The sequence below is a fragment of the Anomaloglossus baeobatrachus genome, chromosome 11 (assembly GCF_048569485.1).
Source record: "Anomaloglossus baeobatrachus isolate aAnoBae1 chromosome 11, aAnoBae1.hap1, whole genome shotgun sequence".
In the NCBI taxonomy this organism is placed as follows: domain Eukaryota; kingdom Metazoa; phylum Chordata; class Amphibia; order Anura; family Aromobatidae; genus Anomaloglossus; species Anomaloglossus baeobatrachus.
This window is the reverse complement of record NC_134363.1, coordinates 180,982,902-180,999,695: the sequence shown is the minus strand read 5'-3', so window position 1 is coordinate 180,999,695 and position 16,794 is coordinate 180,982,902. Positions and strand designations below refer to the sequence as shown.

At 51.9% G+C, this 16,794-nt stretch overlaps 1 protein-coding gene across 1 annotated transcript in view; it reads left to right on the top strand.

Moving 5' to 3' along the window:
• The window catches only part of MTOR (mechanistic target of rapamycin kinase), a 262,102-nt gene that overhangs the window by 91,389 nt on the left and 153,919 nt on the right, over positions 1-16,794 (top strand). The window contains exons 16-20 of the mRNA XM_075327360.1: positions 10,044-10,136; positions 10,312-10,446; positions 10,537-10,666; positions 11,911-12,161; positions 12,520-12,540. Of these exons, the coding sequence (XP_075183475.1) occupies positions 10,044-10,136; positions 10,312-10,446; positions 10,537-10,666; positions 11,911-12,161; positions 12,520-12,540 (630 nt within the window). The remainder of the gene's footprint in view (positions 1-10,043; positions 10,137-10,311; positions 10,447-10,536; positions 10,667-11,910; positions 12,162-12,519; positions 12,541-16,794) is intronic.

Below are 16,794 nucleotides of genomic sequence, written 5' to 3'. Positions count from 1 at the left end.
TGTGGGGCACTTTTATTGGGGGGGGACAGTGATTGCTGAATAATGCTGCTTTGTTTACTGTGTTTCCGGCCGGTTCCACAGTTTTTACTGAGAACCGCGCCGATGAGGCCTGATTTTCGGCCGCATGCATAACTTTAGGCCCCGGCTTCAGCCGCGGCCTAGTTTCGTTTCGTTCCCCTGCATGTCAGGCATGCAGGGGGACGCTGCAGAGCCGCCCGCCGGCCGCTCTGCACAGGGGAGGACGCTCCGTTTTGAGGTGATGATTCCCTCCCCTGTACATCTCCTTCGCCCTCCGATTCCCGCTCCTGGGTTAACCCCCGCCTCCCCCCCTCACTCTGGCGCCATTTTCCAGCGTCTTAGTACACTGGTCGGCGCTGGCTGCCCTGCAGCACAGGGAGGGAATACTGGCTGAGGGTCCAGGCTTGGAATCCGGAGGGCACTCATAATATGGCCTGATAAGTCACAACCCCTGGTTGTGCACTTTTTATACACTCTCAGGCATTCTGAAGGAGTTAATTCTTTATCATAGAATCTCCTCCTCAGCAGCATGACACTCTCAGGCATGCTGAAGGAGTTAATTCTTTATCATAGAATCTCCCCCTCAGCAGCATGTCTCACTCTAGCAGCTAAGCTACAAGGTTCTACATGTGCTGCATGTAACCTCATATTGCCTGACCCGGCACACTGTAATGGTTCTTAGGTGGGAGTCCCCCCAGGCTGAACCCCTGTCTTGGGTATTCTACCCATGCTGGACAGAGCCCCCACCTCTGCAGCATGTCTCACAGAGCGAGGCTGCAGGCTGTTTCTTTATTATCCACTGCAGGTAGTCTCGTACGGCTATACCGAGCTCCTAACCACTGTGGCCCCTCAGCATGGGGGCTCATTAATGGTACCTCCAGCTGCTCCGGTTTTGGTGGCTGACCCCCATAGGATTCCTATTTCCAGGGGTCGGCTGTCCCGGCATCTGCTGAGCATGCAGTTCCCCTCTCAGGGCGTTTTCTGCTCACTCGGCCAAGCTCACAAGGGACTCTCCTTCTGGGCTCAGACCCCGTTCTCCTGACAGGGAGACGCAGGGTCCCCTGTCCTCCCCGTCCCGCAGCTCCGATTACGAGCTGATTCACCGGACGAGGAAGATGTCTCTACCGCGGACACGGACGCTACTTTATGTACATTGATCCGTCCGTAGGTGACGCAGATGCGAATGATTAGCTTGCGTCCATTATTCTTGTGTCCGCCTGATCAGGGGAGTATTCCCCGCTGGCAGAAAGGCACAGTTTACCTTTAGCAGGTCAAGGAGTGTGTTACTTAACCACTCCAGTTTTCAGGCCGCTGCGTCCAAGCCCACAGCCTATCCTGCAGACCCCACAGCGGGGTTCTGCTGCCTGTCTCGCCCTCCCTTCAGAGAGGGTAGCCACTCCGGTCTAGACTGCCCGGTTAGTTGTATCAGTGGCTGACGGCACCTCTATAGGATTCTACCGTACATTAATTTTGTACTGGACCTCACTCCGCTCTGAGATGAAGCGTGTTTCTGAGGACTGTGTTTCCCCTGTCCACCCATGGTGGTCAAGAAGTGGGCTCATTCACTTCAGGTGGCTCAGCCCGGACCGTTATGTCAGTGGCTGATGGCTCCTCACTTAAGGTTCTGCGGTCCGCCCGGTTGTCCTTTGGGCCAAGTCGGTATGGGAACGGCAGGAGCTTGTTCTCCTCAGCTTACAGCAGTGCGGTTTTTTGTACCTTCTCTGCTTCTCTGGAGGAGATGCGTTCTCTCACAGGGACTCTATGCCCAAAACGGTTGCCTGAACTCCAGACTTCAGTCTTTTCATCCTCTGCCAGGTCTGCCATGCTAGACGCCGCACGGCGGTGGTCTGGGCAACCTTCCTCGCTATCCGCAGGCTCCTGTGGCTTCGAAATTGGAAGGCAGATGCCTCTATGGAGGTTCCTGGCTGGGCTCCCCCTTGGTGGGCCCAGTTTCCCCGGAACCAAGCTGGGTGAAATTAAGGAAGCTCTTGGCGGGGAGTGTGCTTCCTCGACACAATCCTAAACCAGGGAACCTGTCCAGGGCAGGAATCAGTTGAGGTTTCGGTGGTTTCCGTTCCTCCATCTGATCGTCCTCTAGCTCGGCCTAGGTTCATAGAACCAAATGGCTCGAAGCTGCGTCTTCAGAAGACCGCAGGAGATGCTGCCACTGAGCCAGCTTCCTCCGAGCTATCTAGCCACGCCAACAACCTCCTTGGTCGGTGGCAGGCTCTCTCCACTTGGCGACGTATGGTTCTAACACGTCTCCGTTCAGTGGGGGCGGGATTATATCTCCCATGGCTACAGGATGGAATTCTGTCCACCCGCCAAACAGATTTTTTCTGTCAACTCCTCCCGGCTCCAAGGCCGCCGCCTTCTCACAGGCCGTGGCATTTCTTGCAGACCAATGGAGTAATTGTACCGGTTCCCGACTGGGAACGGTTCTGAGATTTTTGCTTAAATCTATTCCTAGTCCCCGAAGAGGGCGGTGCCTTCCGACCTGGATCTTTAGCTTTTCAAGCATAGTCAGGTGTGGCGTTTTCACATGGAGTCTCGGTCTTGTTCCGTGTGTTTTTCACCGGATCAATCAAGAACCCAAGGAGATTCCCTAGCAGCCATCGGCATCAGAGATGCCTCTCTGCAGGGGTCAATCGCAGTTTCACACCAGCGTTGACTACGTTTTGACAATCGGAGTGGGCCAATTCGTGGCTCTTCCCTTGGGGTTAGCCACGGCCCCTCGAGTATTCTCATTGGGGCAGCTGTGATTAGGGTCCTGCACCCCTAGGGATTGGCAGTGATCTTTTGCCCTAGACGGCCTTCTTGTCGGGGCTTCATCCAGTGCTGACTCTTAGCAGAGTGCTTCGCTCACTCTCGCCACTCTAACCTATTCGGGTGGCTTGTCTTTCTGCCCAAGTCCACTCTGACTTCGAACCAGAGGTTCTCAGGGACGCAATTCGAGACTCTATCGGCACTTGTGAAGCTGCTCTTAGTCGATCAGTAGTCCCTCCGCTGGCGGTCTGCGTCGTTCTATCAGACACCATATACAGGTGCTGGTCAGACGGTGGCATCAATGGAAGCGATTCCTTGCCCAGTTTCTCCTGCGTCCTCTGAGATTGGATGTTTTCCGCTGTACAAGCGAACTCCCTCCTCCCACGGGGTGGTGGCTTCGCCACTGACCAGAGGCTCGTTTCAGTGGTGGCTTCGGCCACTCTGTCTCAGGAGCGCTCCTTCCTGGCCCCGTCCCGGGTGAGCCTCACCAGGATGCTAGTCTATCCGCCTTGGGAGCAGTATATCTCCACCGTGGAGCGCAGGGCGCTTGGACTCTGTCCGAATCAGCCCTCTGGATCAATGTGCTGGAAATCAGAGCTGTATTCTAGCTCTCTAAGCCTTCATCATCTGTTGGCGGCTAGGCACATTCGAGTCCAGTCGGACAACGTGACAGCGTTTTTCCTACATCAGCTTCCAGGGCGGGACACTCAGCCGCCTGGCAATCTTGGCGGCTCAACATTCTTCAGTGGACAAGGGACTCCTAGTCCACCGTATCCGCAGCCCACATCCTAGATGTGAAAACTGCGAGGCAGACTATTTCAGCTGTCCAACCGTGGTCCACAATCCTCAGGTTTTGCGGTAGACACACTGGTTCATGTTTGACCCCAGCTTCGTCTCTTTACGTATTTTACCCTCTACCTCTTGTCCAGAGTCCTGCGCAAGATCAGTAAAGAGGGCCGTCGGGTCATTCTCATACTCCAGACTGACCCAGGCAGGCTTGGTACTCTGACCTGCTCCTTCTGTCCGTTGGGTTGCCATGGCATCTTCCGGACCGTCCAGACCTTTTCTCAAAAGGTCCGTTTTTTCCATCAGAATTCTGGATTCTCAGATTGACGGCGTAGCTCTTGAGTCCCGGATCTTGGCGACTTCTGGTATCCTTCCTGAAGTCATCTCCGCTATGACTCGAGCTCCAAAGTGTCCTTTGACCTTTTTGGCCTTGCCGACCCTCCTGTCCCTTCCACAGTCCGGTCTACAGCTAGGACTATCCCTCATTAAGGGACAGGTCTCGGCTCTGTCAGTATGTGCCAGCGGCGTATCGTCCGGCTGGCTCCGGTGCGCTCCTTTAAGGGCGCATCTCACATCATTCCGCCTTTCCGGCGGCCTATGGAGCCCTGGGACCTTAATCCGGTCCTCCCGGTTCCCGGAAACCTCCCTTTGCGCCTCTTGGGGAGGTTTCTTTGTTTCATCTTTCACAGAAAGTAGTCTTTCTAGTGGCTATATTTTCCCGCCAGAGAGTTCTGGCTGCACTCTCTCGGAGTCACCCCCTTTTTTTTTGGTCTTTTGCGTCAAGACAAGGTGGTCTCCGTCCGACTCCGGACTTTTTTCCCTAAGGTGGTTACTGCTTCCACCTTATCCGGGGCAATTTTCCTGCCTTCCTTTTGTCCGGCTCCTGTTCATCGCTTGAGGAAGCGTTGCATATCCTGGATCTGGTGCGGGCGCTCCGGATCTATGTGTCTCGCACCGCCGTTATTAGGCGGTGCACCTCTCTCTGGTGCTGACTGCTAGTCAGCGTAGCGGTCTCTCGGCATCTAAGCCGACCCTGGTTCGTGGCTTAGGTCGGCCATTTCGGAGACCTACAGGTGTACTCAAGTGCCTTCCCCGCCGGGGATCAGAGCACATTTGATCAGACCTGTCGGCGCCTTTTTGGGCTTTCAGGCACCAGGTTACGGCTCAGTCGGTCTGTCAGACTGCAGCTCGAATTAGTCTGCATACTTTTTCGAAGCACTACCCAAGGCATGCTCATGCTTTGGCAGACGCGGGCTTGGGCAGACGCATTTTTCCGGCGTCTGTCGCCCATTTGTGAAGTTAGGTTTGCCTGCTTCTCAGTTGTCTGTTTATTCCCACCCATGGACTGCTTTTGAACGTCCCATGGTCTGGGTCTCCCATAGGAACGATAAAGAAAAAGAGAATTTTGTTTACTTACCGTAAATTCTTTTTCTTATAGTTCTGTCATGGGAGACCCAGCACCCTCCCTATTGCCTGTTGGCAGGTTTCTTGTTCCGTGTGTCTTCACCGGCTGTTATTGTTGTAGACAGAGGTTCCGGCTCTTCCGAATTTTACTCTCTCTTCTTGTGGGTGGATGTCCTCCTTCAGCTTTTGCACTAAACTGGCTAGAACTGGCTAGCAGGGGGTGTATATGCTAGGAGGGAGGAGCTACACGTTTTGAGTGTAGTAACTTTGTGTGTCCTCCGGGGGCAGTAGCTATACACCCATGGTCTGGGTCTCCCATGACGGAACTATAAGAAAAAGAATTTACGGTAAGTAAACAAAATTCTCTTTTTTCCGACGCCTGGTGGCCACATGTTCAAGACCGATGGGTGAGAGACATTCTGTCTCACGGTTACAGGATAGAGTTCAGCTCTCGTCCCCCGACTCGTTTCTTCAGAACATCTCCGCCCCCCGAGCGAGCCGATGCACTTTTTCAGGCGGTGAACGCTCTGAAGACAGAAGGAGTTGTGATCCCTGTTCCCCTCCAGGAACATGGTCGCGGCTTTTACTCCAACTTGTTTGTGGTGCCAAAGAAGGACGGCTCGTTCCGTCCCGTTCTGGACCTCAAACTGCTCAACAGACATGTGAGCACCAGACGTTTTCGGATGGAATCTCTCCGCTCTGTCATCGCTTCGATGTCACAAGGAGACTTCCTAGCATCGATCGACATCAAGGATGCTTATCTCCATGTGCCGATCGCACCCGAACATCAACGCTTTTTGCGTTTCGCCATCGGGGACGAACACCTCCAGTTCTTGGCATTGCCTTTCGGCCTGGCGACAGCCCCACGGGTGTTCACCAAGGTCATGGCATCTGTTTTGGCGGTCCTACACTCACAGGGCCACTCGGTGATTCCCTACTTAGACGATCTTCTGGTCAGGGCACCCTCTCAGATGGCGTGTCAAAACAGCCTTTCCGTCGCTCTGGCGACTCTCCAGCAGTTTGGGTGGATCATCAACTTCCCAAAATCCAAGTTGACACCGACCCAATCACTGACTTACCTTGGGATGGAGTTTCATACTCAGTCAGCAGTAGTCATGCTACCACTGGACAAACAGCTTTCGCTGCAGGCAGGGGTGCAATCTCTTCTTCGGGGTCAGTCACACCCCTTGAGGCGCCTAATGCACTTCCTGGGGAAGATGGTAGCAGCGATGGAGGCAGTGCCCTTCGCGCAATTCCATCTGCGGCCACTCCAGTGGGACATTCTCCGCAAATGGGACAGGAGGTCGACTTCACTCGACAGGAACGTCTCTCTTTCCCTTGCAACCAAGACGTCACTTCAGTTCAGGATTGGTCGCAGTTTCGACTGCCCTATGTATTTCCTCCTCTGGCGATGCTGCCCAGAGTGCTGCGAAAAATCAGGTCCGACTGTCGTCGCGCCATTCTCGTCGCTCCAGATTGGCCGAGGCGGTCGTGGTACCCGGATCTGTGGCATCTCACGGTGGGTCAACCGTGGGCGCTCCCAGACCGCCCAGACTTGCTGTCTCAAGGGCCGTTTTTCCATCTGAATTCTGCGGCCCTCAACCTGACTGTGTGGCCATTGAGTCCTGGCTCCTAGCGTCCTCAGGGTTATCTCAATTGCCACTATGAGACAGGCCAGGAAACCAACGTCCGCCAAGATCTATCACAGGACTTGGAGGATCTTCTTATCCTGGTGCTCTGATAAGGGTTTTACTCCCTGGCCCTTTGCCTTACCCACTTTTCTTTCATTCCTTCAATCCGGAATGGACAAGGGTTTGTCTCTCGGCTCTCTCAAGGGACAAGTATCGGCGCTATCCGTATTTTTTTCAAAAGCGCCTAGCCAGGCTTCCGCAGGTCCGCACGTTCCTGCAGGGAGTTTGCCACATAGTCCCACCTTACAAGCGTCCGCTGGAACCCTGGGATCTTAACAGGGTGCTATTGGCTCTTCAGAAACCACCTTTCGAGCCGCTGCGGGATGTCTCTTTATCACATCTTTCGCAGAAGGTGGCATTTCTAGTGGCAGTTACATCGCTCCGTAGAGTATCGGAGCTGGCAGCGCTGTCATGCAAAGCCCCCTTCCTGGTTTTTCACCAGGATAAGGTGGTTCTGCGTCCGGTCCCGGAATTTCTCCCTAAGGTGGTATCCCCTTTTCATCTCAATCAGGATATCTCCTTACCTTCATTTTGCCCTCATCCAGTTCACAAATGTGAAAAGGATTTGCACTCGTTAGATCTGGTGAGAGCACTCCGGCTCTACGTGTCTCGCACGGCGCCCCTGCGCCGTTCAGATGCGCTCTTTGTCCTTGTCGCTGGCCAGCGTAAGGGTTCGCAGGCTTCCAAGTCAACCTTGGCTCGGTGGATTAAGGAACCGATTCTTGAAACCTACCGTTCTTCTGGGCTTCCGATTCCTTTGTGGCTGAAAGCCCATTCTACCAGAGCCGTGGGTGCATCCTGGGCATTGCGGCACCAGGCTACGGCTCAGCAGGTGTGTCAGGCGGCTACCTGGTAGAGTCTGCACACTTTCACGAAACACTATCAGGTGCATACCTATGCTTCGGCAGATGCCAGTCTAGGTAGGCGAGTCCTCCAGGCGGCGGTTGCCCACCTGTAAGAGGGGGCCGTTTTCGGCTCTTTTTTATTGAGGTATTCTTTTACCCACCCAGTGACTGCTTTTGGACGTCCCAATGGTCTGGGTCTCCCAATGGAGCGACAAAGAAGAAGGGAATTTTGTTTACTTACCGTAAATTCCTTTTCTTCTAGCTCCTATTGGGAGACCCAGCACCCGCCCCTGTTCCCTTCGGGCTGTTGTTCTTTGTGTACACATGTTGTTCATGTTGAATTGTTCTTTTGGTTCATGGTTTCAGTTCTCCGAACATCCTTCGGATTGAATTTACCTTAGACCAATTTATAAGTTTCCTCCTTCCTGCTTTGGCACCAAAACTGAGGAGCCCGTGATGCACGGGAGGGTGTATAGGCAGAGGGGAGGGGTTACACTTTTTAAAGTGTAATACTTTGTGTGGCCTCCGGAGGCAGAAGCTATACACCCAATTGTCTGGGTCTCCCAATAGGAGCTAGAAGAAAAGGAATTTACGGTAAGTAAACAAAATTCCCTTCTTCCAATGCATTGCATGGGGGGAAAACGCAGAAAAACGCAGGAAAGAACTGACATGTCCATTTTTTTTTTTAACTCAAAAACGCAGGTAAAAAAAACAGATGTGTGCGGACAGCAAAAATTAAAACTCATAGACTTTGCTGGGGAAGCAAAGTCCTGCAGTTTTGAGGTCAAAAACGCACCCGAAAAACGCGCAAAAACGCCGCGAAAAACGCACTGTGCGCACATAGCCTAAATAGGAAAAAAGAGGGGAAGGGGGGGGGAGGGAGGAGTACATCCCGAAATAGGATATCATGAGATATAGAGAGGTGTGTGTATATATATATATATATATATATATTTAAACTATTTCGGATATTTCCCGTCCTTTATGCAATTTCATCATTAATCTCTATTATAATTGCATGAGCCTTTATTTGTTTTTGTCTTGTTCTTGTGTTTATTTGAAAATATTTTAAGATTATTCTAATAAAATTGTATTTTAATAAGGTTGTAAGGTAACCTTTTAGTCTAAACTATATACTCTACCCGTATTGGTATTTTCTATTGTTAAATCAGCGAATATTGTGCATGGGTAAGATTCTGAATAACATGGTGCCCACGTGGCCTCGGCTGGTGCGGTTGCGTCAGATTGGGCAGGATGGCTTCGGCTGGTGCGGTTGCGTCAGATTGGGCAGGATGGCTTCGGATGGAGCGGTTGGGTCAGATTGGGCAGGATGGCTTCGGATGGAGCGGTTGGGTCAGATTGGGCAGGATGGCTTCGGATGGAGCGGTTGCATCAGATTGGGCAGGATGGCTTCGGATGGAGCGGTTGCGTCAGATTGGGCAGGATGGCTTCGGATGGTGCGGTTGCGTCAGATTGGGCAGGATGGCTTCGGATGGTGCGGTTGCGTCAGATTGGGCAGGATGGCTTCGGCTGGTGCGGTTGCGTCAGATTGGGCAGGATGGCTTCGGCTGGTGCGGTTGCGTCAGATTGGGCAGGATGGCTTCGGATGGAGCGGTTGGGTCAGATTGGGCAGGATGGCTTCGGATGGAGCAGTTGCGTCAGATTGGGCAGGATGGCTTCGGATGGAGCGGTTGGGTCAGATTGGGCAGGATGGCTTCGGATGGAGCGGTTGGGTCAGATTGGACAGGATGGCTTCGGATGGAGTGGTTGGGTCAGATTGGGCAGGATGGCTTCGGCTGGTGCGGTTGCGTCAGATTGGGCAGGATGGCTTCGGATGGAGCGGTTGGGTCAGATTGGGCAGGATGGCTTCGGCTGATGCGGTTGCGTCAGATTGGGCAGGATGGCTTCGGATGGAGCGGTTGCGTCAGATTGGGCAGGATGGCTTCGGATGGAGCGGTTGCGTCAGATTGGGCAGGATGGCTTCGGATGGAGCGGTTGTGTCAGATTGGGCAGTATGGCTTCGGCTGGTGCGGTTGCGTCAGATTGGGCAGGATGGCTTCGGATGGAGCGGTTGCGTCAGATTGGGCAGGATGGCTTCGGATGGAGCGGTTGCGTCAGATTGGGCAGGATGGCATCGGCTGGTGCGGTTGCGTCAGATTGGGCAGGATGGCTTCGGATGGAGCGGTTGGGTCAGATTGGGCAGGATGGCTTCGGATGGAGCGGTTGGGTCAGATTGGGCAGGATGGCTTCGGATGGAGCGGTTGCGTCAGATTGGGCAGGATGGCTTCGGATGGAGCGGTTGGGTCAGATTGGGCAGGATGGCTTCGGATGGAGCGGTTGGGTCAGATTGGGCAGGATGGCTTCGGATGGAGCGGTTGGGTCAGATTGGGCAGGATGGCTTCGGATGGAGCGGTTGGGTCAGATTGGGCAGGATGGCTTCGGATGGAGCGGTTGGGTCAGATTGGGCAGGATTGTTCCTGGCATTGACATTCACACCGATTTATATGTAACGAGGTTTCTTCTGTACGATCAGGTCAGTGGATTAGAGATGAGAAAGTGGATGGACGAACTGTTCCCGATCATCATGGAAATGTTACAGGACTCCTCATTGCTGGCAAAGAGACAGGTAAGTGCGGCCGTCGCCGACCCGATCTGAAATATAAGTGGTCTCCGTCAGTCGTCTGACCCCTATTTCTCTCTCGTTTCATTGGGGGACACAGGACCGTCCGGTGTCCCCCAATGAAGGCTCCGAGAAAGAGATTTTACGGTAAGTACCCAAAAATCCTTCTTTATCGTGCTAGGTTGCCCTCTGGACGCTGGGCCAGTTGGTGGCCAGCACGGGATATGTGGTGGAGCCGTACCGGAAGTATCCCACGCTGCTGGAAGTGCTACTTAATTTTCTGAAAACTGAGCAAAACCAAGGAATCCGTCGGGAGGTGAGAAACCGCAATGTCACCCTGTGTCGCTGCACTTAAGAAATATCTTCCGTTTACCCAGGAGCTTATTTAATGCGTTTCTCGTCCTAGGCGATCCGTGTGCTGGGTCTGCTGGGGGCATTGGACCCCTACAAGCATAAAGTCAATATTGGAATGATCGACCAGTCCAGAGATGCTTCAGCCCTGAGCTTATCCGAATCCAAGACCAATCCGGACTCTGGTAATCATCATCTCATGTTATAAGGCATCTAATATTCCAGAATGTTAGAGCCCCCCATACACATTAGGCTAAAGTCATCCAAACCTGATTGATATTGGCTGAAGGGGGCGGTATAATGTGTACGATCCTCCTGATTACCCCATAGAAGGATCTGACACGTTAGATTTCCTATAGGCGGTTCTTTTGTTCCCTGGCCTGCAGCTAGAGGAGACTGGCCGGGGGTCTTGCCTAGAGGACACAGGAGCGCTCGGCCAATTCAAGCATCAGTGGAGAGAGCAGTCGACATCACCATTATTTAGCTGTCTAATTTGTATGGGGCTTAGGCTGGTCATACACATTACAGACTCCTCGCTCGTTGGACTCATAGCTGTCCCTCCCAATGTTGCCCCCCAATACGCTCGCTCGTGGGGAAAGGGAAGTAAGTTGCTTCTAGACACCCCTGTATCGCCTCTGAAAGCAAAAAGGATTGGGCATGTTAAAATTCAGCATGCCCAATCCTACTCTTCCCATCATCATCATCAATCAGTGAAGAGTTGGGAAGATCTCTTGCACATTATCTGTGTGTGGCCGGCTTTACAAGAACAGACTGTGGAGGTCGCCTGAGCTATAGCTTGTTTGTTCAAACGTAATAAGAATATCTGTGTATATCAATAATCAAAATGTAGATGTAGTTGCATAATTATCTGTCTGTCTATGTAGCCATCGCATAGACCCATAATATACTTTAAAGTTGTGTAGTCATGAAGGGGTTACCAAGAATGAGAACAGATGTACAACCAATGAAAGTCTCTTAATGATGAGTAAAAGTCTTATCAGTAGCTTCACACAGAAAGAATGTACAAGAAACAAACAATGTGCTGTGAGCAATTAAGGAGTGGAAAACTCCGTTTAGCTTCAAGGTTATTCATGCATATTGTATAATTGGATCTATCCAATACACGAGTTCAGTTGATGACGCTAGCTCAAGGAGAAAGCATGTCTGTGTGTTTATTGTCTGATACATTGATATATCGGCACTGATATACAGCTAATACGGCACCATCTCTGATATCCCAAACGAAGACTCCATTAGCAGTCTTCACCCCAATTCCTCCCTTGACAAGACGACTTGAGTTTTGCAGCTGGATGGCAGTATTATTATTTTTGTTTTTGCACGGCCCCCTACAGTGCACTTCTCCCATGTTTCGTCATTTGCATTATTGCGTTCCCGCTTTTCATCACGGTCTTTTCTCTCTTGTCCCCAGCGGATTTCAGTACCAGCGAGATGCTGGTGAACATGGGGAACCTGCCCCTGGACGAGTTCTACCCTGCGGTGGCCGTGGTCACGCTGATGCGGATCCTGCGGGACCAGTCTCTGTCCGCCCACCACACTATGGTGGTACAAGCCGTCACCTTCATCTTCAAGTCCCTGGGGCTGAAGTGCGTGCAGTTCTTGCCGCAAGTCATGCCGATCTTCCTGAGCGTTATCCGCCTGTGCGACAACAATCCGAGAGAGGTACGGGCCCGGAAAAAAGAAACCTGTTACTGTATGGACTGTACTGTCACCCCCTTCATCTACTGAGTTCTGGCGGGTATATTGCATGGCCACTGACCGGCAGGATAGGCAGGGATCAGTAGGGACACCTCACGCTGCAGCGACCATTGCACACGGCTCTCGGGTTAGCGGACGCTGGGACTCTGTGACGGAGCTTGTCCTGCTTCATTATGTCTTTTGTCATTGTGCAACAGTGCAGTTTCTTGTTAAAATAAGGTTGCGCCTTGGTGAGCACCGTCTAAACCAGTTTTTTTTTGTTTTTTTTTTCCTTTTTCCTTTTTTCTTTTGTTTGTTTTTTTTTTTGTTCTTCCTTTTACAGTCTCACCAACCTTCTCCTCAAGTAAGTTACGAAGAAACTCCAGTGTTCCACAGAACAAAACACATATGAAGGAGGAGGAGGAGGAGGAGGGATCTGGTTAGGAAAGGAGACGTAGATCCGGGGGTTGACTGATTAAATCTGAGGATCTTGGTGGACGAGGAAATGACTAGATTTGGGGCTTTTGGACAGATGAGGACGAAGCCTTTTTTTTGTTACTTATCACCAGAAAGTGAATTGGGGAAGGTTTTATCGCCCCTCTGGGACCTCAGTGCAGCTGAGAATTGGGAGTCTTTAGCCCCTTCACCCCCGGGCGATTATCCGTTTTTCATTTTTGTTTTTTGCTCCCCTTTTTACGAAAGCCGTAACTTTTTTAATTTTCCCATCAATTTTGCCACATGGGAGCTTGTTTTTTTCAGGACAAGTTGTACGACACCATGAGTTTTACCATATAGCGTATAACTGGAAAACGGAAAAAAAATTCCAAGTGCAGAAAAATTGCAAAAAATAAGTGCAATTGCACGATGGTTTTTAGGGAATTTTATTCACAGTGTTCACTATATGGTAAAACTGATGTGTCGCTGTGATGCCTGAGGTCGGTGCGAGTTCATAGACCCCAAACATGTATAGGTTTACTGTTATCTAAGGGGTTAAAAAACAACAAATTCAGACGTTTGTCCAAAAAAAGTGGCGTTTTCTGCGACCCATAAGGGTGCTTTACACGCTGCGCCATCGCTAGCGATCTCATTAGCGATGTGACACGCCAGATCTGCCGAGATCGCACATGTGACCGGCGCTATAAAAACAACCTATGTGCGATCTCGGCAGATCTTATCTGCGATCTGGCGTGTCACATCGCTAATGAGATCGCTAGCGATGGCGCAGCGTGTAAAGCACCCTATAGTGTCCTTATTTTTTTGGGATATGGGACCCTTTGATGGCTTATTTTTTTCATCTCGAGCTGTTGTTTTTAATATTACATTTTTTGCGCAGATGTTACTTTTTGTTAACCTGTTATTGCATTTTGCGCAAAATTTGCGACCAAAAAAAATAATTTCTTCATCGTTCCTTATGGGAGACCCAAACCATGGGTGTATAGCTACTGCCTCCGGAGGACACACAAAGTACTACACTCAAACGTGTAGCTCCTCCCTCCTAGCATATACACCCCCTGGTAGCCAGTCCTAGCCAGTTTCAATGCTTTGTGTTCAGGAGGTCACACACACACATGCATCCTCTGATTTTTGATTTTTGTTTTTTGGATTTCAAAGATTTGGAAGAAAAGCGGGTCCAATCTGGACTCCCGGCATGTCCCTTCTCACCCCACTGTGTCGGCGGTGCTGTTAAGGTTGACTTTACAAGGCTGGAGCCTTCACATGCCGCGCTCCTTCAACATCCTCTGCGAGGCTCTGGCTTGAAGTGGGAGCCTCCACGGTTCTCACTGCTTTGCAGAAGACCGGTCTCCATCCGCAGCCCTGTTCAGGATCCTGTCGGACGGAGCGTTTAACCCCCCCCCAGGGACCTGGCACCTGCGTCTCAAGCTAAGTATTGAGACGTTTTTACCACAGAAAGTGGTCTTTCCAGGGGTCCTTTGTACTTATTTATTGGGGGGAGTGTGTTATATGCCTGTGGTAACATTTCCGGCCGGTTCTCCAGTTTTCACTGGAGAACCGCGCCGATGGTGCCTGCACGCCGGCCGCATGTTTAAATCTAGGCCCCGGCTTCGCCTGAGGCCTAGTTTCGGTTTCACTCCCCCTGCATGTCAGTCATGCAGAGGGATGGTGTGGCTCCGCCCAGCGGCTGTGCAGCACAGGGAACGGACACTCCTCCATGAGGAAGGATTCCCTCCCCTGTATGCCTCATTTGCCCGCTCTCAGAGTAGGCCCCGCCCCCTCTCCTCGCTCCGGTCGCCATTTTCTCAGCGTTCTCAGTGTCTGTATAGGCACAGAGATACCACATTGTGACAAATGGGGGCCTGGGCTGGGGGACTGGAGGGCACAGAAATGTATGTTAAACGGTTTAGCAAGCCACAACCTCCAGTTGTGCAGCTGCTTATATTCTCTGTTTATATACTCTACTGGGGGTCATTCTGGAGATGCATTCCCTCACAGAGCCCCCACTTCTGCAGCATGTCTCACATCATAGCTGCAAGGCTGCAAGGCTGTTCTTAATATGCACTGCATGTGGACTCGTACTGCCTGTACTGAGCACACAAAACACAGTGGTCCCTCAGCCTGGAGGCTCATCATGGTCCCTCCAGCTGCTCCGGTGGTGCTGAGCCTGCATTAGCCCCCTTCTCAGGGCGCTTTGGCTGCTACGGCTCGCTCAGCGAAGCTCTCAGAGGACTCTTCATCTCAGACCCCGTCCTCCTAAAATGGAGACACAGGGTTCCCTGTTCTTCCCCGTCCCGCAGCTCTGATTCACGAGCTGACTCACTGGACGATGAGGATGTCTTTACTGGGGGCTCGGACGCTACTTAATGTACCATTAATCTGTCCGAAGGTGATGCAGATGCTAATGATTGATTGCGTCCATTATATTTGTACTGGACCTCAATCCGCCTGTATCAGGGGAGTATCCCTCTCTGGCAGAAAGGCATCAGTATACCTTAAAGAGAACAAGGAGTGTGTTCCTTAACCACTCCAGTTTTCAGCCCACTGTGACCTAGCCCAGAGCCTGTCCTGACAAACGCTTCTTAAAGCGTGGTTCTGATGACTGTTTCTCCCTTCCACCAGAGGTGGTCAAGGAGTGGGCTCATTCACCAAGGGTGGTCTCTCCGGTGTCTAGTATTTCAGCCCGGACAGTTGTATCAGTGGCTGACGGCACCTCTCTAAGGATCCCACTGTACATTATTTCTGTACTGGACCTCAATCCGCCAGTATCAGAGGAGCAACCCTCTCTGACAAAAAGGCACCAGTTTACCTTGCCTAAGAGAACAAGGAGTGTGTTCCTTAACCACTCCAGTTTTCAGGCCACTGTGACCAAGCCCAGGGTCTGCTCTGGCAATCGCTTCCCAAAGCGTGGTTCTGATGACAGTCTTCCCCTTCCACCAGAGGTGGTCAAGGAGTGGGCTCATTCACCAAAGGTGGTCCCTCCGGTGTTTAGAGTATCAGTGGCTGATCACTCCTCACTTGCGGCTTTGCTGTCCGCCAGGTTGTCCTTCTGGCAAATCTGTATGGAGGCGGCAGGGGCCTCGTTCTCCCCAGCTTTTGCAGCAGTGCGGCTTTCAAAGCCATCTCTGCTTCTCTAGACGAGATGCATTCCCTCACAGGGACTCTTTGCCCGAAATGGTTGCCTTAACTTCCAGACTTCAGTCTTTTCGTCCTATGCCATGTCTGCCATGCTGGAGACTCTCACCGCACTGCGGTGGCCTCGGCTATTTTCCTCGCTATCCGCAGGCTCCTGTGGCTTCGGAAGTGGAAGGCGGATGCTTCTAAAGAAGTTCCTTGGTGGGCTCCCTTTTGCAGGGACCAGACTATTCGGGAACAACTGGATGAAATTATTAAGGAAGTTCTTGGCGGGAAGAGTTCTTCCATGCCACAAACCTAACCAGGTAACCTGTCCAGGGCGGGAATCAGTCGAGGTTTCGTTCTTTTCGTTCCTCCATCTGCTCGTTCTCTAAGGCCTCGGCCTCGTCCCTCAGCCAAGGATCGTAAACCCAAATGGCGCACGAGAAGACCGCAGGAGATGCTGCCACTAAGTCAGCCTCCTCCTGGCTATCTGGCCACGCCAGCAACGTCCTTGGTCGGTGGCAGGCTCTCTCACTTTGGCGACGTATGGTTTTAACACGTCTCCGATCAGTGGGGGCGAGATACCATCTCCCACGGCTACAGGATAGAATTCTATCCAGCCCGCCACACAGATTTTTTCTGTCAACTCCTCCCTGCTCCAAGGCCGCCGCCTTCTCACAGGCCGTGGCATTCTGGCAGGCCACTGGAGTAATTGTACCGGTTCCCGACTGGGAACGGTTCTGAGATTTCTGCTTAAATCTATTCCTAGTACCCGAAGAGGGCGGTTCCTTCCGACCTGGATCTCAAGCTTCTCAAGCATGTTCAGGTGCGGCATTTTCGCATGGAGTCTCTGCGATCAATCAATGACCCAAGGAGATTCCCTAGCAACCATCGACATCAGAGATGTCTATCTGCATGTGCCAATCGCAGTTTTCACACCAGCGTTGGCTACGTTTTGCAATCAGAGTGGTCCAATTCGTGGCTCTTCCCTTGGGGTTAGCCACGGCCCCTCGAGTATTCTCAAGGTCGGGGCAGCTGTGATTGCGGT